The sequence below is a fragment of the Hemitrygon akajei genome, chromosome 4 (assembly GCF_048418815.1).
Source record: "Hemitrygon akajei chromosome 4, sHemAka1.3, whole genome shotgun sequence".
Taxonomy (NCBI): Eukaryota; Metazoa; Chordata; class Chondrichthyes; order Myliobatiformes; family Dasyatidae; genus Hemitrygon; species Hemitrygon akajei.
In genome coordinates, this window is record NC_133127.1 from 37429382 (window position 1) to 37450700 (window position 21319).

A 21319-nucleotide genomic window follows, 5' to 3' on the forward strand; every position below is an offset into this window, starting at 1 on the left:
CTATCTTCTACTTCAACACCCACAGTTCCCACATTCTTTAAATTCCTTTAATATACAGCCTCCACAATCATAATTCATGATCTTATGACTGCAGAAGTTTCTCCTGAAACATCTACCCTGTATTCTGATTCTCAGCCAGGGAAAGCAACCCATCTGTCTATCTGCCAAGCCCTTTCAGAATTCTGTATGTTCTGATGAGATCCCCTCTCGCTCTTCTAGAGAATACGGCTAGTCGACTCGATCTCTCCTCATAAAGCAATAAAGCAAACCCCATTCCACCCCCCACCCCCCACATGCTGGGAACTAGTCTGGTGAAACTTTACCACACTCCCTCTATGGTAGGTACATCTTTCCTAGGGTGAGAAGACCAGAACTGTACACAATACTCCAGGTGAGATCTCACTAACACCATATACAATTTCAATGTCTTTATTACACAGGGACTAAAGACCTGAGAGTAGTTAATCAAATTAATGGGAACCGTAGAAAAGGTAGAGAATCATCAGAGTAGAAATTAAAGTCAAACACTAAAGGATACACCTGTACACTTAAAGTGAGAAGGGAGTAAGTTCAAACGAGATGTGTGAAGCAAGTTTTTTGTTACAGGGAATGGTGGATGCCTGAAGCACACTGTTGCGGTTAGTGGTGAAAACAGGTATGATAGTTAATGATTCCCAGGCTGTTAGAAAGACACATGAGTATGCAGGGACTAGAGGGAAATGGATCACATTTAGGCAGAAGAGGTTTAGTTTATGTCAACATTGCGTTCGGCACAAACATGGTGGGCCAAATGGCCTCTTCCTGTGCTGTGTAGTTCCACTGTTGTGTGTTGGTGTTAATCCAAACAACGCATTTCTCTGTAAGTTTCAATGGACACAGTATAAGAAGTTCTGCAGATGCTGGAAATCCAGAGCTACTCATAGAAAATGCTGGAAGAACTCAGTAGGTCTAGGCAGCATCTATGGAAATGAACAAAAAGTCAACGTTTCGGGCCAAGACCCTTCTTCATGATAAATAAATTCATAGGTTGAATTTCACTGCTGCAAACCAATAAATTTTGCATCATTTAAATCAGTGATTAATAGACCTAACTCTGAATCCAAGTCTCCTGTAGGCACATGTCCCATACAACGGGTGCAGGTGTTGAGGAACCAGAGGAAGATGAAGTGGGCAAACCCTCTTACAAGCCATAGATTGGACGGATGAGGAGTGAGATGTTACCATCACACACAGGATGTCACTTTAACATGGATTATTTCTGAGCTGTCACAGAAGCGGGAAGGTAATGCTATGTGTCAAAGACTCAACACAAAAGCAACCCACAACAATAAGACTGCAGTAAAATCACCCAAGAGTTGGTTGAATGACAGAGCAGGCTCAATGGGCTGAATGGCTTACCCCTGCTTCTAATCCACACTGAGCTGAAGACAATGGGTACACACTTAATGTGAGCCGCACCCTATGAAACTGGATCAGTTCACATTAGGTAACAGTAACACCTTCCAGACAATGACAACAAACTTGGCAAAGATCAGTTAACTTGTGGTTCACCACTGGATAGGTCACGGTTTCAACACATCACACATAGCAACAGTGTTTACTGACATTTTAACAAAGTTAAAGTTCCCAACAAACTTCATAAAAACAGAGCCAAAACTCTCCTTGTGACTAAATGCTTTTCAAAGTGGGTGGGACTCAGAGAGGGTCTTTCTCTCAGGTTTTGGGGCGAGCAGCTGCCCAGAAGACCAAAGCTGGACGGGTCCGGAGGCACCAAGTGGTGAGACTGAGGTGAGGATGGACACAGGGTCGATCAAGCAGTGTGTTCAAGGTGTGGATAAGGATTTTTAAACCAAGTTGCAGTCGCTCCATACGGTTCAGATGGGTAAGCAAAGGGGCCCAACAAGGGGTTTCAAGGGAAATGATATTTCAGAGGCAGTTGCTACAATCAACAGCTTGATTAAGTTTGACCAACTTGTATGAACCTTGGTCAAACTACACGCAGAGTACCGCTAACAGTTCTGATCTCTGTATCAAAGAAAGTCACAGAGACATAGTGAGCTACACTATGGAAACAGATCCTACACTCCACACAGTATGTGCTGAATGTGAACTAATCATTTACACTAATCCCATTTGATTTTCCCAACTCCTCCTGGATTCTACCCCTCACCTACATGTGGGGGGGGGGGGGGGGAATTTACAGTGGCCAATTAACCTGTGGGATGTGGTAGGAAACCGGAGCACCCTGGGAAAACGTAAGTGGTTAAAGAGAAAACGAGGAAACTCCACACAGACAGCACCAGCGGTCAGCATTGAACCTGATCTCTGGTGCTGTAAGGCAGTGTTTCTGCCGCAGCGAACAGTACAGCACAGGAAAAGGCCCTTCAGCCCACGACGTCTGTGCTGAACCTGATGCCAATCCACCGCCCTCCTAGTCATGTGCCTGAATGAATGCCAGTGGTGCCTGAATGGACGATGCACGTCAACGGTCCCGAGCTTTTACAGATGCAGAGTAGAGAGCATCCTAACATGCTGCATCACTGCACAGCACAAAAACCGCAATGCAGCGGACAGAATGGCTTCATAACCAGTAGCCAAAACTGCCCAATGCATCACTGGCACCAAGCTACACATCACCAAGGACATATATACAGAAAGGTGCCAGCAACATCATGAAGGATCCCATCCACACTGCTCATGGACTGTATGTCCCACTCCCATCAGGAATGAGGCTACCAGGCATCCATGCCAGGACCACCAGACCCACAAATAGTTACTTTCCCCAAGCAGTACGGCTAATCAACACCTCCACCCACTAACCCACCCCACCACCACCACTTTATCATTTCCTGTCAGTCACCTTATATACAGACATTCCTAATCCTAGCATCACTTTATGTATCAATCAATCTATGTATAATCTTATGTTTTTTTTATTATGTTCTTTATCTTAGTGTGTTTTCTATATGCTGCATCGGATCCGGAGTAACAATTATTTAATTCTCCTTTACACCTGTGTACTGGAAATGACATTAAACAATCTTGAGCTTAAACGTTGCAATTGTAGTTGCTTCCATTACCTGCCCTGACAGAAACTTTCGGATCCCCTCTGCTCTCTGTGGGAAAGATTTCCTTTGCACATCCCACATCTCACTTTAAAGCTTTGACCTCCACTATCTGGCACTCTACCCTGAGAAAGCAGCTCGTGACTGTCTACTTATCAATGCTGATCAAAGTTTTTTGAATTTTTACCAGGCCGCCCCCTCAGGTTCTGATGCTCCAGAGCTTGCCCGAACTCTCCTCTTTGAAAACAGCTCACTGCACCGCTCAGCTACACCGGAGAATCCCTGGAGGAAATGGAAGATATCCAAGGACGATACCAACACTGAGAGGATGTGAGTATCGAGACAGATCAAAGAGACAGAGTCTCTCCTCTGGAAGGCAGAAGTGTTGAGGAACTGCCTAATCGAGCTCATTAGTACAACAAGATCTGACTGGCAGCTGTAAAAAGGAAGGCAAGAATCACCACTGGAAGCTGATCACTAATCTATCCAAATGGGAACCCAGGGAAGTCTTTTTCCTCAGGAAGGGGGGAGATTGTGGAGCACATTCCCACAGAGAGTTAGTAGGATGGATTTCAGGAGAGAACGGACAAGCAGAAGGAGGACGATGAAAACAGAGACTGTTGGAAACACCCTGTGGGCCAGACAGTGTCTGTGGAGAGAGGAAAACCAGTGTTAATGTTTCAGGGAGATGACCTTTCATCCTGAAATGTTAAGTCTGTTCCTCCACAGATGCTGCCTGGCCTGGCAATACTTTCTGTGCTTATTTTGAATGGGCAGCGTTTTCAGGTTTGTGCTGGAGGAGTAGAAGGAGAAGGTAATGGGAAATATGAAGAGAAGATTCCTGTGGACTAGAAACTCAGTCATGAATCAGATGGGCCGAGTGGACCGGCCCTTAAAATAGATGCATTGAGTTCTACAGATCAGAAATCAACCATTCAGCCCAACTCAACCATGCCAACCAAGATGTCTACCTCACTGATCCCATCTGCCTGCGTTTGTCTCACATCCCTCTAAACCTTTCCTGTTCATGTACCTGTCCAAATGCCTTCAAACACCCACCTCTACCACAGCCTCTGATAGCTCGTTCCAGTTACCCACTATCCTCTGTGTGAAGAAGATGCCCCTTAGGTTTCCTTTAAATCTGTTCCTTCTAACTCAAAACCTATGCCTTCTAGTTTTAGACTCCCCTTTCCCGGAAAAGGTCTGTGACCATTCACGTTATCTATGTCTCTTATGATTTTGTAAGGTTAACCTTCACTCTCCTGTGCTCCAGGGGAAAACAGCCCCAACCTACCCCGTCTCAAGCCCTTCCGTCCTGGTGCCTCTCGTCAGGAAACAGTGGCACGAGATGAGGCGACGAGTCACTATAACATTTAAGCAGTGGGATTGGGGATGGGGATGAACTTGCCTGCACCCACGATGACGATATCTGCCAGAAGCGTGTGAGCCATCAGTTGCTCCTTGGGTGTGAACCTGTGGGTGATGGTCACTGTGGCATCGCCTGCAATTCACAAACAACAGCCTGGATTAGCAGAGCACCTCCGACCAACTAGATCTCCACCAGGCACTAACTCAAGAAGGCAACATCCATCATCAAAGATCCCCACCACCAAGGACACATCATCTCCCGCAGCTATCATTGGGTAGGAGGTACAGAAGTCTGAAGTCCCACACCAGCAGGTTTGAGAACAGTTACTTCCCATCAGCCATTCAGTCCTTAAACCAAGCAGCACAAAGCTGATCATTTCCCCATGTTGAATTTCCCCATGGGGATGAATAAAGTATCTATCTATCTATCTAACATTATGACCACCGACCATTTTGCACTAAAATAGACTGCTTTTTTGTTCTAATTGTGTCAGAGTAGTGCATAATTTAAGTTTTTCTTGTAAATAGTACTTGAGGAAGGACATTTTAGCTATTGAGGGAGTGCAGCGTAGGTTCACGAGGTTAATTCCCGAGATGACGGGACTGTCATATGTTGGAAGATTGGAGTGACTGGGCTTATACACACCAGAATTTAGAAGGATGAGAGGGGATCTGATTGAAACATTTAAGACTATTAAGGGATTGGACACACTAGAGGCAGGAAACATGTTCCCGATGTTGGGGGAGTCCAGAACCAGAGGCCACAGTTTAAGAATAAGGGGTAAGCCATTTAGAACGGAGCTGAGGAAAAACTTTTTCACCCAGAGAGTTGTGGATCTATGGAATGCTCTGCCTCAGAAGGCAGTGGAGGCCAATTCTCTGGATGCTTTCAAGAAAGAGTTAGATAGAGCTCTTAAAGATAGCGGAGTCAAGGGATACGGGGAGAAGGCAGGAACAGGGTACTGACTATGGATGATCAGCCATGATCACAGTGAATGGCGGTGCTGGCTCAAAGGGCCGAATGGCCTACTCCTGCACCTATTGTCTATCTGATGTTACGTCCCTGTGACACTGCGCAAGATTTTTCACTCTAGTTGAGCATAAATGTACATGTTCACATGACTAGAAACTCGACTTTGGTTTTAGAGATTCCACCCCAGCTACTCACAATTAACAATGGGCAATCAGCCTGCCAAGAGCAATAATGATGCAGATGTACAAAGGCCACGGGTAACACTGGGAAGGGTCAAGAGGAAACAAGTTACAAGGAAATGGCTATATGTGACCAAGAAAATTTTAATAAGGAATCACTGATAGCCCAACTTCTTGAAAAGGATGAGTTATTACATGGTTATTACAAGCAATTGGCACACCAGGTGAAGAAAGTCCAGGTGAAACAAGACTATGCTTGTGCTGTGGGCTTACGACTACCGGCGTGAGGCACGTGGCTCTAACCTCAATCGGGAGGAGCCTCACGCAAGGGACCTAGCAAAGGAATTCTGCTTTCTTCACCTTGTCTCTACACGCTAATAACCTCACGACACATTCCTGATCTCCTGGGTGTAGAATTTCCTCATAGCCTCTGGTATTGTGCTTTGCCCACCCATTCATTCCTGAGAGGTAGTGGATTAGAAAATCAAAGCTCAAGACGTAGGTTCAGATGCAATCGCCGCTGTAGGCGAATTCAAATTCATTCATTAAATTAAAATTAAATGAAAAGGTACAATAAACAGAAAGTAAGGGCTGTGTATAACACGTTGCCGGGGCAGTGGCACAGGCAGACACATTGGGGACATTTAAGAAACTCTCACATGGGTGATAGAAAAATGGAAGGCTATATGGGAGGGAAGAGTTAGATTTTTAGAGTAGAATAAAAGATCAGCACAATATCATGGCCAAAGGACCCGGACTGTACGACATGTTCTGTGTTCCATTCAAATTATTGCATACAGCCACAAAAGCCAGATAAACATAGTTTGTGTGTGCACTTTGGATATTTTGTTACACCAGTTACTATACTTCCCCTTGACCTTGAGACGCGGTCCCCATTGTGAAGTTGGGGATGGAATTCCCATGATTTAAACCCTTTGAGGATGAAAAAATAGCAATGCTGTGTGTATTGTGGAGAGGAACGTGCAAGCAGTGGAGTTTGCCTGTGCCTACAGCCATTCCGCACCTTGTGGTAGAAATGGAGGGTTTGGGGGGACACTGTCCAAGGAGCCAGTCCAGTAGCTGCGGTACACATTACAGAGGGGGCGCACTACATACTGTGTGCTGGAGGCGGAGGGAAGGAGTGTTTCGGGAGACAGTCAGGGTGCCATTCAAGTGGGCTGCTTCATCCTGCGTTCAGAATCCTGCGATGATATTCGTGGCTGTTGTTACACTCGTCCAGGCAAGTGAGGAGTATTAAACACACACGAGAAAATCCGAAGATGCTGGAAATTCAAAGTAACACACACAAAACGGTGGAGGAACTCAGCAGGAAAAGAGTAAACTGTTGACGTTTCGGGCCAAGACCCTTCTTTATGACTGAGAGGAAAGGGAGGAGATGCCTGAACTAAAAGGTGAGGGGAGGGGAAAGAGGCCAGCTGGAAGCTGATAGGTGAAGCCAGGTGATTGGGAAAGGTCAAGGACTGAAGAAGAAAGAATCTGATAGGACAGGAGAGGGGACAATAAGAGAAAGGGAAAGAGGAGGGGTATCCATGATTGGCAGATGAGAAGTAAAAGTTCAGAATGGGGAATAGAGGAGGGGGGGGGGTTGGAAAATTTTGCTCACCGGAAGGAGAAATCAATATTCATGCTATCGGGTTGGAGGCTACCCAGATGGAGTATGAGGTGTTGCTCCTGCACCCTGAGGCTGGCCTCATCTTGGCACAAGAGGCGGCCATGGATCGACAGGTCGGAAGAGCATTTGCCACACCCCTGACTTGTGCTTCGTACTTGGTGGAAGGGCTTTGGGGTATCAGGAGATGAGTCTCTCACTGCAGGATGCCCAGTCTCTGACCTGCTCTCATTGCCATGAGGCCGGTCCCACTGAGATGCAGGTTAGCGATCCCCGGGGTGCTAGTGATGAGGATCTTGGTTGATACGAAGGGTAGGTTGCTGGACCTTCTCTCGTGGGAGGCAGTCACTGCCTGTCCTTCTCATGGTGCAAATGCTATTTACAGCTTATCAGCCGACATCTGAATGTGGTTCTGGGGCTGCTTCACTTGCTGAGCAGCTATGAACATGGTGCAGCCATCGACAGACATCCCCACTTCTGACCTCATGATGGATGAAGCAGATGATTGAGTTTGGAGCATTAACAGAGGGCAGGCTATTTGGAACAGAAAATAGGAGAAATCACTTCAAAGGATGAAGAAACTTTCGATTCATCTACCTTGGGGGCCATGGCGGCTCAGTCATTGACAGGAGATTCCGAGTTCTGGATTTTAAAGGTACTCACTTTTAAGATGATTGAAGGAAAATATAGTGGAGGACATCAGAGGTAATTTTATTTTACACGGAGAGTCTGGGTCCCTGGAATGCCCTGTGGGGGTTGTGATATATCAACATCATCATTATGTGCTTTGTCGCATGTTATGGGCAATCCAGGTCTCCATAACCATGATTGTCCTTGGCAAATCTTTCTATGCAAGTGGTTTGCCATTGCCTTCTAGGCAGTATCTTTACAAGATGGATGACTCCAGCTATTAACAACACACTTCAGAGGTTGTCTGTCTGATGTCAGTGGTCAGCATAGCCAGGACTTGTGATCTGCACCAGCTGCTCGTACGACCATCCATTTCCTGCCCCATGGCTTCACATGACCCTGGCTGGAGGGCTAAGCACCTTGCCCAAGGGTGACCTGCAGGCTAGTGAAGGGAAGGAGCGACCTACACCTCCTTTGGTCGAGACATATCTGCATCCAATGGCAGAGGCAGAAACATTAGGGACATTTGAGAAACTCTTAGATATGCACATGGATGACAGAAAAATGGAGGGCTATGTGGGAGGGAAGGGTTAGAATGATCCTAAGAGTAGGTTAAAAGGTCAGCACAACTTTGTGGGCCAAAGGGCCTGTACTGTGCAGAGCAGCGTACATCGGCACAGTGGAAAGCCCCATCAAGGAGCACAGGAGGTGTATCTGTTTGGGTTACCCACAGAAATCGGCGATAGCAGAATATTGCATCGCAATGGCCATAGGATTGACTTTGACGGCACAAAACTATTGGCTTTTGAGACCACGTGGTGAAGGAAGCCATTGGAATAAAACTAGAGGAAAAGAATTTTAACAAAGACAAAGGTCTTGCTCTAAGTAAGAACTGGAATACAAATGTAATCAAGGTGGGACAGTGGAAACCTGATTGGATGAGGACTAACCAATCAGGTGGGATGGACGATGGGGGTATAAATACCACCAGACCAGACATGTCCAGGCATCATCCCTGATGAAGATGGCAGAATTTGTCATCGAAACATCAGTTAAAATCGATACCTGTACTCAGCTGGAAGCCCAAGAAGAGGTTATTCAACTTTTAAAAAAACTTCTGTGATATTAAAAAGGACATTAAGCATATAGCAAAACATGACCACTGAGACAGATGCTAAAATATCATAACCTTTTCAATCAGAAATAATATCATTACTTCAAGTTACACTATGCTTTAAATACTAGCTGAATTACCATCCACATTACTGAAATCAGAGTTTAAGGGGCAGAGAGGTTGTTCAGCAGCAATTATAATTTGGCTAGCCATTAGACGTACAGCAACACTTTGCTCTGAGATGACTTTGGAAATATCTGATGCTCCTGAGAGGCATCAACCCAAGGTTTCTTGCCCTTTCTCAGGCAAATGCACAGCCGGGGTCTGAAAAGTTGGGCTGGCAAATATTCCTCAGACTGCTGTCAGCAGTCATTACTGCACTGTTGATTGTGGAATCCTACTGTGTACTGCCCCGCTGTATTTCCTACTTCACAACAGTGAGTGGACTCCGTATTAAACGCCAGGGCGCGTGATGTGAAAACGCGAGTTGCTTCTTCCACCTACCGCCGGGTCTCTCGTGTCTTCCGTCGGAGTGAAGGAGAACTGCAATGGGCATCCCCACGTTCTTTGACCTCCCCACGACCACCACGTTCTTACCAAATGTCTCGATCCCTGCAGGGGAACATTTTGTTAGACTTCAGCTGAAGTACAGTCATACAGTGCGGAAACAGGTGCTTAATTCCAACTGATGCATGTCGACTAAGATTTCCACCTAAGCTAGTTGCCCACGTCTTCCTAAAATCAATCTCTCTCTCTCTCTCTCCAAGTACTTTTTAAATTTTGCCTCAAGCACTTCCTCTGGCAGCTCACTCCATTTACTGACTACTCTCTAGGTGCAAAAGTTGTCCCTCGGGTTCCAGTGAAATCCCTCCCTTCTCACCTTAAACTAATGCCCTCTAGTTCTTGATTCACCGACATGGGAAAAAGACCTTGTGCATTCACCCTATCTATGGCCCTCTGATTTTACACACCTCTTTAAGATCACCCCACATTCTCCTGCACTGCAATGAAAAAAGACCCAACCTGCTCAACACCTTTCCATATCTCAGTCCCTTGAGTCCCAGCGAAGTCCTCCTCAACCACCTCTGCATTCTTTCCAGCTTGATGGCACCTTTCCTACATCAGAACTGACCAAACCTGAAAACAATATTCTAAATGCAGTCCCAACAATGTGTTCTAAAGGTTAATGTTATCATCACGGTTGCTCACACCCAGCGCAAGGCACTCACAGAATGTAGACTGGTTGTTACCCACTGAAGCAAACTGACTGAGGGGAGAAAACATTAACTGAACCAGCCTTGAAGCTTGATGCTGGAGAGATAATGATAACAGGATTCTTAAGAAAGAGGAGGAGGCCCTTCTTCCTTCACATGTGACTAGCCACTATGATCTACTGTATCCTTAAACTCTTTCTACCCCTGTATTCTGCAGATTGTGCCTCCCAAGCCAACTTAAATCTCTGATCTTTGTTCTGAAGTCTTTAGTTAATTTCATCCAAAAGCCTCAACCTCAGTATCTTGGTGGAGGTGGGGGGGGGGGGGGGCGGATTGAACCAGGTCGATCCAACTATTTGCCTGTGTCAATGAATTCAATTACCAAAGCCTGCACATTGTTCCAACTGTATCAGACACATCTCTGTACCTCAGGATCAGATCTATCTCACTCCTGTACGCCTCCTCATTGCCAAATGAGATTCCACCAGCAACGGTGGTGCCAATGGCAAAACTATAGATGACTTTTGAGCTGTGCTTAGCCACACAGTCAAGAGTGAAGAGACAGTACAGTAACAACCTCCTGTGGAAACAAGTTTCACATCACACTGTGGGCTCCAAAGTTCCCAAAGTCACCTTATGTCCATTTTGGTCTTGGTGATCAGCGACAGAAAGCGTTATTGGGAACAGAATATAGAACACTACAGTACAGAATAGGTCGTTTGGCCCATCGTGTTTGTGCTGACAATAACAGGCTGAGAATCAGCCAAACAGGAGTTAGAAGAGAGTTTTTCTCTCTCTGTTATTGTCAGGGGCGCCACCGGAAACATCTCTGAACTTAATCAATTAAAATCTTTCACAATCTTGAAGCTTTCATTGGACCTTCAGAAAAATCCACCATTAAGTTAGCAACCCATCCTTGCAGTGACTCAGTACCGACTCCTCAGCACCTTCATAAAGTGTACTGGGCTTGAGCTGAGCGTCAGCAGAAAGAGCTGCTGCTTGTGCTAAATATACCACATATTGCTTCCAGAATTAGGTTCCTCCAAGCACATAAGGACTAGATTCTGGATTTTAAGTTTTTGTGGTAGAATTTCTGAGATGTTGCTATACAGCATGGTGACAAAACAATGTTCTTGCACTCAATGTCAGCAAGACCAAGGAATGGATTGTGGACTTCAGGCTGGTGGATTTGGGAGAACATAGAGCTGTGTTGATCAAAGGGTCAACAGTGGAAAGGGTGAGGAGCTTCAAGTTCCTGAGGACCACCATCTCTGAGGATCTATCCTGAACCCAACACACTGATGCAATCACAAAGAAGACACATTTGTGGCTCTACTTCATTAGGAGTTTGAGGACATTTGATACGTCACGGAAAACTTTTGTAAACTTCTTCAGAGGTCTGGTGGAGTGTGTTGTGACCGTTTGTATCAAAGTCTGGTATGAAGCCTCCAATGTAGAGGCTACAGTGGGTTTTAGATTCTGCCAGTTCCATCGTGTGCACCATGCTCCTCACTATCAAAGACAACTTCAAGAGATGGTGCCTCACGAAGGCGGCATCCTTACCATCCAGGACATGTCCTCTTCTCGTTACTACCATCATTGAGGAGGTACAGTAAGCTAAAGTCCCACATTCAATGTTTTAAGAACAGCCTCTTCCCCTCCATCATCAGATTTCTGAACAGTTCATGAACCCATGAAGACTACCTCTTGTGTTTTGCTCTCGTTATGTATTTCAGTAACTTTCTACATCTTGCAATTCCACAACATATGTCAATGATAATAAACCTAACTCTGATCCTAATCTGCTCTGGTTATTTCAAGAGCTTTAAAGCAGCCTGGGTTTTATTTCTTTTAAATGCCCCAGAGCAAGTAACAAGACTCCAAGGTGAAGAGGAATCTTTGATTCAAATCTCTCCTAGGTCAAACTTGGGAACAAACTCCAAACTGTTTTGCTGAAAGTTACTGAGCCATTATGTAATCTTTGAAATGACAACATCGCCCTCCAGAGGCGTCTGCAATTATTGTGCACAAACATTTTGAAAAAGGATTCCGCATTGAACATTCAGCCCATTGTAATTATGCAAGCTTTCTGAAGGTACCCTCCTCCTCTCTACTGCCCAACTTTTCCCTTCAAAAGCAGATACAACATTCCCTTCGGAAAGTTCTATCTACTTCCAAGCACATTTTTCCCAGGGTTGGGGAACCAAGAACTAGAGGGCATCAGTTTAGGTTGAGAGGAAAGAGATTTAGTAAGAACTTGTGGGGCAACTACCAGTAGGTAGTCAGTAAATGGAATGAGCTGCCAGAGGAAGTAATTGAGACAGGTGCAATTAGAATATTTAAATGACATTTGTATAGCTACATGGGTAAGAAAGATTTAGAGGCATGGGCCTGGTGGATGTACATGGACTAGCTCAGATGGGATTATTGGCTGGCATGGATGTGTTGGGCTGAAAAGCTTTTTTCAATACCGTGTGACTTTTTCCCAGATTGTATAAAGCATTGTATGAAACCACTTCCTACACCTGAGCCCTTTCACCAATCTCTTCACTCCACATGTTCTACTCACTGATCTCAAGTCTATTAAGACTGATCCTGAGAACGAAAGACTGAAAGCAACGTTTGATGTCTCTGGGCCGGTACTCAATGGAGATCAGAAGGATGAGGAGGGCGGACCTCAGTGAAGTCTGAAAATACAACGATCATGGAGGGAATATTTCCATTAGAAGAGTCTAGGATCCAAAGACTCAGCCTCAGAATTAAGGAAGGTCTCATTAAAACTGGGATAGGGAGGAATTTCATCAGCCAGTGAGTGATGAATCTGTGGGAATCCATTGCCAAGTCATTCAGTGTATTTGAGGCAGAGATGATAGGTTCTCAATTGTTAAGAGGGTTAAGGTTGTGGAGAGAATGAGGTAAAAAAAACAAACATGATTGAACAGCAAAACAGATTCAATGGGTTGTATGGTCTAAATCTGTTCCTATATCTAATGACCTGGTGTTTCTAACTTGTAGTGCTTTACCTAATCTCCCTAACCTTCTTGTCTGCAAATGGAGCAATCCCAGCTCCCCCGATCTGTCTGTATCATAACTGAGTAAAATTCACTCTCTTGGCTTTGGTCACTTCTGAAAGGAGCCACTTTCACTATTCACGTGCTGTTCACATACCTGTCCTTTTAATCATCTCCCAGACCCCTGCGGGGGTGGCTGGGAGAATCGTCTGCTGATCCAAGCAGAGCCTTCCAACGTTGACCACGTGAAACCCATCCACGTCCTTCTCCGGAGCGACAGCGTTGCAGACGGAACGCTCGTCAATGTGGTCTGCAAGTCAAACAGTAAAGGGTTTTGGTAAAAAAGCATTAGCATTCATCATCTTCTTTGCCTCGCCTCCATTTCCCCAAATCCCACCATTTTAACAGCACCCAAGTACCTTACCTGTTTTCACTCATCACATACCAGCCCGTCTCTCTACTCACCCCCTCAGCTGAATCCGCCACATACATTCCCTTCTTATCTGGTTCCAGTTATCATCTCCTCTTCTGCCTCCACCTTCCTCCTCTGATTTCTACATCTAGGTATGTGCCCATCAGTCCCCACTTCACCTATCACCCACCCAGCTCCAACTGTCCATCATCAGCCACCTCACCCGGTTCCACCTATCACCTGCCAGCTCCTGCCTCACCCCTCCCTCTCACCTCTCTGTATCACCTGGTTTCCTTCTACACACCGGTCCTCATGCAGGGCCTCAGCCAGAAACACTGACCACCCCTCTGCCTCCAGACGCTGTCTGACCCGCGGCCGTTTGATCTTTGCGTTCAGATCCTGCTCCTGCTCCGTGTCCAGCTCACTGATTTCCAAGATTTAAGTCTCACGCCAGACCCTCCAGTACAAAGGCTGATGGTGCACAGTAGCGTGACATTTCCCTGGCTTCATCTCTTTCTTCAGCAACACCCGCCCACCCACCCTCTTCACTCCTTACGCAGTCACTGTGGGCAACACCACATCAGCCAGTGTCAGACAGGTCACAGAACACAGAAACAGGCTTCACAGAGTGAAGAACACCAAGTTATCCAGGTTTAAGTGGTAGAAGACAAGGAACTTGAAAGAAACTGCAGCAACATCTCCAAATTTGAGAAGGTACTTCACCTCAAATGTAGGTGCTAGAGGATGATTCTGCATGAATGATCTGCTCCAGCTCAAGGTCGGACACACGGAGTTATAGAATCACTGGTCCATACCAAACAAGCTGGTCCCATTCATCAATGTAAGATTAACTGGCAGTGAAATGATCTAACCACACTCACTTTGTCTTAAAATAGCTGCAATTGCTGCAATCCCTACGTGTGTCCCACCAGTGGCATAAGGGTGGGAGGGAGTAACACTGGGAGTCCTCATCACCAGCTCCAGATGCCATGAAGCTTTGTGGTATCAATAGACAATAGACAGTAGGTGCAGGAGTAGGCCATTCTGCCCTTCTAGCCAGCACCACCATTCACTGTGATCATGGCTGATCATACACAATCAGTACCCTGTTCCTGCCCTCTCCCCATATCCCTTGAACCCGCTATCTATAAGAGCTCTATCTAACTCTCTCTTGAATGCATCCAGAGACTTGGCCTCCACTGCCTTCTGGGGCAGAGCATTCCACATATCCACCACTCCCTGGGTGAAAAAGTTTTTTCGCATCTCTGTTCTAAATGGCCTACCCCTTATTCTTAAACTGTGGCCTCTAGTTCTGGACTCACCCATCAGCAGGAACATGCTTCCTGCCTCCAGCGTGCCCAATCCCTTAATAATCTTATATGTTTCAATCAGATCCCCTCTCATCCTTCTAAATTCCAGTGTATACAAGCCCAGTCGCTCCAATCTTTCAACATATGACAGTCCCGCCATTCTGGGAATTAACCTTGTGAACCTATGCTGCACTCCCTCAATAGCAAGAATGTCCTTCCTCAAATTTGGAGACCAAAACTGCACACAATACTCCAGGTGGGGTCTCACCAGGGCCCTGTACAGCTGCAGAAGGACCTCTTTACTCCTATACTCAATTCCTCTTGTTATAAAGGCCAGCATGCCATTAGCTTTCTTCACTGCCTGCTGTACCTGCATGCTTGCTTTCATTGACTGATGTACAAGAGCACCTAGATCTCGTTGTACTTCCCCTTTTCCTAACTTGACTCCATTTAGATCACCAATGGCAAGGAAACCCCTCCTGATCGCTACCCACCGCCATCCCTCAGCTGACGCACCTGGACTCCTCCCTGTTGAACACTCGGAAGAAACACTGAGAACAGCAGGGACTCAGAAAGTCCCCTTGGTCGGGACCTCAGTGTTCGTTACTGAGTGGGGAAGTCCACCACTACTGACCAAAGTGCCCTAGTCCAGGAGGATGGAGGTCGCAGACTGTGGTGCAGCAGGTAGTGAGGACCAACACCAGGGACAAATCCACTGGGCCCTGACCTCAGCGGTCTCCCTGTGGTAGGTACACCCGACCTGGGAGTACTGGTAGGTGACCACAGCATTACCGTACAGCCGTTTCAGGTGGTGATGAGAAGGCATACAAGAGCAAGATAGGTCAGCTGGGTGAGTGATGTCACAGTAACAACTTTGCACTCAACGTCAGTAAGACCAAAGAATTGAGGTCAGCGGGAGACGCTCATGGAGTGAGTACTGTTTCAGATCCGCTCCATAACCTTTACTTTTTTTAACCTTTGATCACCCTTATTCAACTTATTGTTACCTACACCAAAAGATTCTTGCTACTTTCTCGGGCTTATCGTTAAGATTTTATTGTGAATTTTTGAAGATATGCAATCAGAAATGGCTCTTAGATCTAAAGGACGAGAACCGGGGCGCAACCCGAACGGTAATGGAAAGAAGCAAGCTCAACCGCAACGCACTGAGTTAACTTATGAACTGTTTATGGAGGTTTTGGATAGAAAATTTGATGAACAACATCAAGTTTTTAAACAAGATATAAAGGCTTTTCAAGATTATATGACTAAGACGGATTCAGTAATTAACCAGCAGCAAGTTCTTATCGCGTCTCTGCAAGAAGAAGCTCGGAAACGAGATTGGACAATTGAAAAATTGCAACAGGATTTAATTTCGACCATTAAACTGGTGGAAACACTTAAAGCCAAGAGTGTCGACTTGGAGAATCGGTCCAGAAGACAGAACCTACGCATACTTGGTCTCCCAGACGGCATAGAAAAAGGCGATCCTTCGAAATATTTTGCTCAATTTTTAAAAGATGCGTTTCCGTCGGTCTTTCCAGAGAACCCCCCGTTACTTGACCGAGCACATAGAATTTGGAGTCGTTCATCGAGTGCTTCAGCTAAACCCCCGGTGGTAATTGTCCGGTTTCACTATGTACACGACAAAGAACAACTCATTCGTGAGGCTCGGAGGGCTGGGATGATTAAATTTCAAAATTACTACTTCCGTTTGGTGGAAGGTTTTAGTCCTGAAGTTATGAAAAAAAGGCTTCTTTTTAAACCTCTGATGTCTGAATGTTATGAGAAAAATCTAAAACCTGCGCTCTTATACCCGGCGAAGCTTAGAATCTCTCCCTTGAATGCTCCACGCCAGGTTTTTCTTTCTACTTTTGAAGCGAAAAAGTATTTGGTGGAGAACTTCCCTACTGTTATAGACACTACTCTCTAATAAATGAGTGATTCTCATCGTGTAAGATGGTTTTCGATTCTTCAAACCAGGGTTAGTCTCTGGCTATTGGTGTAGGTTTATCCTATATTTCATATTTAAGTTAAAGTGTGCTTTTGTTATATTAATCGCTGTCTTATACACTTTAACCACTATACTATATTTTTGACTATTATTTTTGTTCCCTTGAAGGTATATTTTTAACCTTTCGAAGGGAATTTTTTTTTATTATCAAGTTGGTGGTTTTTTGCAAAATATTCTTGGTTTTGTTTAAGATGGCGTTATTGTTTCTTTTTTCGTCGTCTTCCTATAATGCATCGCTTATCATAGTTTAAATACTTCTTGATTTGTTTGGGTTATAACCCGATTTATAAACTTTTAGCAATTATATTCTCTTTTTTTACAACTAAGCATATTAAGAAGCGTAGATTTTAGTATTGTGACCATAATTTTTAAAGTTGGGGTGGTTTTTTTCCATATATCCTTTATATACGGAGTGGTCTTCCGCTGATATGGGGGTAGAATTAGTCTCATTTTTTCCTTTTTCTAGCCATATTTTGGCTTTCTTTCTTCTTCTTGTGGGGGTGGAGGATGGTCTGTTTTCCTTTTTTATTTTTCTTTTATCAGTTTGTTTTAGTTTTTTCACTCGGGCTGTTCTTGAACTACAAATATGTCTACGATGTCGTCACTTCCGGGTCCGCTCTTTATTTTTGTTCATCTTCCGGGTGCATGAGTTTATAATATGGTTAACCCTTTCTATACCAAAGGGATGACTTTAGAAGCATGGCTCAAACCATTAACTTTGTGTCTTGGAATACTAATGGTTTAAACCATCCGATTAAACGAAAGAAGATTTTCAAAGTATTCCAAAGACTTAATGCTCATATCATTTTTGTACAAGAAACTCATGTGAGGAAGGAGGACAAATATCGCTTTTTTAGGTCTTGGCGGGGTCAACAGTATCATTCGAATTCGAATGCCAAAGTTAATGGAGTTTCAATTTTTATTGACTCCTCTATTGCATTTGTTCAACTCGATATCCTTTCGGATCCGAATGGTAGATTTTTGTTAATTACGGGTTTACTCTGTAATAAAAAGGTTGCTATGGTTAATGTTTATGCTCCAAATGTGGATTGTTCTGATTTTTTTAAGTCCTTATTTACTTCTTTACCTAATTTAAATGAATATAAGTTAATAATGGGTGGTGACTTTAATTGTTGTCTAAATCCTTTGATGGACAAATCTATATCTATTCAGACTTTACACAATAAGTCGGCCACTTGTATTAACTCCTTTTTGACTGATAATGGAGTTTTTGATATTTGGAGATTTCGACTTCCTAATGACAAAGAGTTTTCTTTTTTCTCACATGTTTATCATTCCTATTCGAGAATTGATTATTTTTTTTATTGACTCTTGTTTTATTCCATCGGTAATTGGTTGTAATTATGATATTATAGCTATTTCAGACCATGCTCCATTAAAACTTTCTATTAATTTCACGGATACAGCTTTAAGTGCTAGACAATGGCGATTTGACTCTACCTTATTGCAAGAGCCGGACTTTATTAAATTTATGAAGGAGCAGATCGATTTCTTCTTTTCAACTAATTCCACAGAAGATATCTCTTGCGGAATACTTTGGGACACCTTTAAAGCGTATATATGTGGACAGATTATCTCTTACTCTGTTGGTCTGAGAAAACGCATTAAGAAGGAAACTCTTTTATTGGTTGATAAAATTAAAGAGATTGACAAGAAATATTCGACTACTCCTAGTAAGGAGCTTTACAAACAAAGGGTTGAACTTCAAATGGAACATAGTTTATTACTTACATCTCCGATTGAAAATCAATTAATGAAAACCAGATCTGATTTCTATATACATAGTGATAAATCGGGAAAACTGTTAGCTAGTCAGCTGAAGAATGTTTGGGTTAAACGTCAAATCACTAAGGTTCGTCAGCAGAATGGGGATTTGACAGTTAACCATGATGAGATAAATAAGTCTTTTCAAGACTTTTATACCTCCCTGTATCAATCTGAATTCCCTCAGGATCATAATACCATGTGTGATTTTCTTGGGAAATTGAATTTTCCAAAATTATCATCCGATGATCTTTCAGTATTAGATACTCCATTCACGGATGCGGAAATTAAAGGGGTTATTTCCTCAATGAATTCTGGGAAAGCACCAGGTCCAGATGGGTATACAGCAGAATTTTTTAAATGTTTTTCTGCTACTCTCTCTCCCTGGCTATGCAAAGTTTTTGAAGAAGCAATTAGATTGGGGAATTTGCCACAATCTTTTTATAGAGCTTCCATTTCCTTAATACTGAAGAAAGATAAAGACCCTACTGACTGTGCATCTTATAGACCAATATCTTTATTGAATGTGGATTCTAAGATCTTTTCCAAGTTACTGGCTTCCAGGCTGGAGAAGGTATAACCCCAAATTATTTCGGAAGATCAAACTGGTTTTATTAAAAATCGCTATTCTTTTTTCAATGTTAGGAGATTACTGAATATTGTTTATACTCCTTCACATAACACTTCAGAATGTGTTATTTCATTAGATGCGGAGAAAGCATTTGATAGAGTTGAATGGCCTTACTTATTTTATGTGCTGGAGAAGTTTAATTTCAGTCCGACCTTTATTTCTTGGATTAAACTGATTTATCAAACTCCAGTAGCCTCGGTGTTTACTAATAATCAAATATCTCCATTTTTTTGTTTATTTCAGGGCACTAGACAAGGTTGTCCTCTTAGCCCATTACTATTTAACATTGCTTTAGAACCTTTGGCAATTGCCATCAGAGAATCACAGAATATTTTGGGTATTAATCGTGGAACAGATATTCATAAGGTATCTTTGTATGCAGATGATTTATTATTATTCATTTCTAACCCTGAGAAATCTATTCCAGCAGTCTTATCATTGTTGGCTCAATTTAGTGAGTTTTCTGGGTATGTCAAATCTTAATAAGAGTGAATTGTTTCCTTTGAATAGACAGGTCCCAAGCTATGGTATTTTACCTTTTAAATTAGTTAATGACTCTTTTACTTACTTAGGGATTAAAATCACAAAAAACCATAAAGAATTATTTAGGTTTAATTTTCTACCCTTAATTGATCAGATTAAAGGCTTGTTTACTAAGTGGTAAATTATCTTTATCTCTGATAGGTAGGATTAATGCTATTAAGATGGTTATTTTACCTAAATTTTTATATATTTTTCAAGCGGGTACCAGTTTTTATTCCGAAATCCTTTTTTACTAATGTTGATTCAAAAATTTCCTCATATATATGGCAGAATAAAAATCCCAGATTAGGTAAAACATACTTACAGAAGACAAAGAAGGAAGGTGGGTTGGCATTACCCAATTTCAGATTTTATTATTGGGCAGTTAATATTAGATATTTGTTATGTTGGTTGAAAGAATGGGATGTATTAGATATTTGTTATGTTGGTTGAAAGAATGGAATGGTCCTTTTGGCCCTCATTGGGTGAGTTTGGAAACTAAATCGGTACCAGGTTATGCTCTGGGTTCTATTTTAGGGACATCTCTCCCTTTTGCTCTTTCTAAATTGCCGAAACGAATTGACAGCCCGATAGTTAAATATACCTTACGTATATGGTTTCAATTTCGGAAATTTTTCGGGTTGACTCAATTCGTTTTAAATAGTCCTATTGTATCTAATTGTTTTTTCCACCCCTCAATTATAGATCAAGCTTTTTTGGCTTGGAAAACTAAGGGTTTATTAAGATTTTCCGATTTATTTTCGGACAACTGTTTTATGTCTTTTGAGCAATTATCTAATAAATATAATTTGCCTAAATTTCATTTTTTTAGATACTTACAGGTTAGGCATTTTTTAAGTATGGTACTTCCTACGTTTCCAAATTTTGTGTCTTCAGATATCTTGGAGAGTTTGTTTGAATTAAACCCTTCTCAAAAAGGGATTATATCAAAACTTTATAATATAATTATGAAGATACGTTCAGTGCCCTTTGATAAGACCAAAAATAATTGGGAAAGAGAGCTCAATCTTATTATTCCTACTGAGAATTGGGATAGAATTCTTCAATTAGTTAATACATCATCTATATGTGCCAAACATTCATTAATACAATTCAAGGTTGTACATAGGGCCCATATGTCCAAGGATAAATTAGCTCATTTTTATTCTTATATAAACCCTATTTGTGACAGATGTCAATTAGAAATCGCACCTTTAACTCATATGTTTTGGTCATGTCCGCTTTTGAAGAAATATTGGAAAGATATTTTTGATATTATCTCTGCGGTATTGAACATCGATTTACAACCCCATCCTATTACCGCAATTTTTGGTTTACCGATGATGGACTCACTCCATTTATCTCCTTCCGCCTGTCGAATGATTGCTTTTCTCACTTTGATGGCTAGAAGATCTATTTTGTTGAATTGGAAGGAAATTAATCCTCCGACGGTATTTCATT

At 43.0% G+C, this 21319-nt stretch overlaps 1 protein-coding gene across 1 annotated transcript in view; it reads right to left on the minus strand.

Annotated features, from left to right (window-relative positions):
• Positions 1–21319, minus strand: part of LOC140726252 (bifunctional methylenetetrahydrofolate dehydrogenase/cyclohydrolase, mitochondrial-like) — a 46324-nt gene that overhangs the window by 14225 nt on the left and 10780 nt on the right. Inside the window, exons 4-6 of the mRNA XM_073042366.1 lie at positions 13342–13494; positions 9464–9571; positions 4474–4566 (exon numbers count right to left, since the gene is read on the minus strand). Of these exons, the coding sequence (XP_072898467.1) occupies positions 4474–4566; positions 9464–9571; positions 13342–13494 (354 nt within the window). The remainder of the gene's footprint in view (positions 1–4473; positions 4567–9463; positions 9572–13341; positions 13495–21319) is intronic.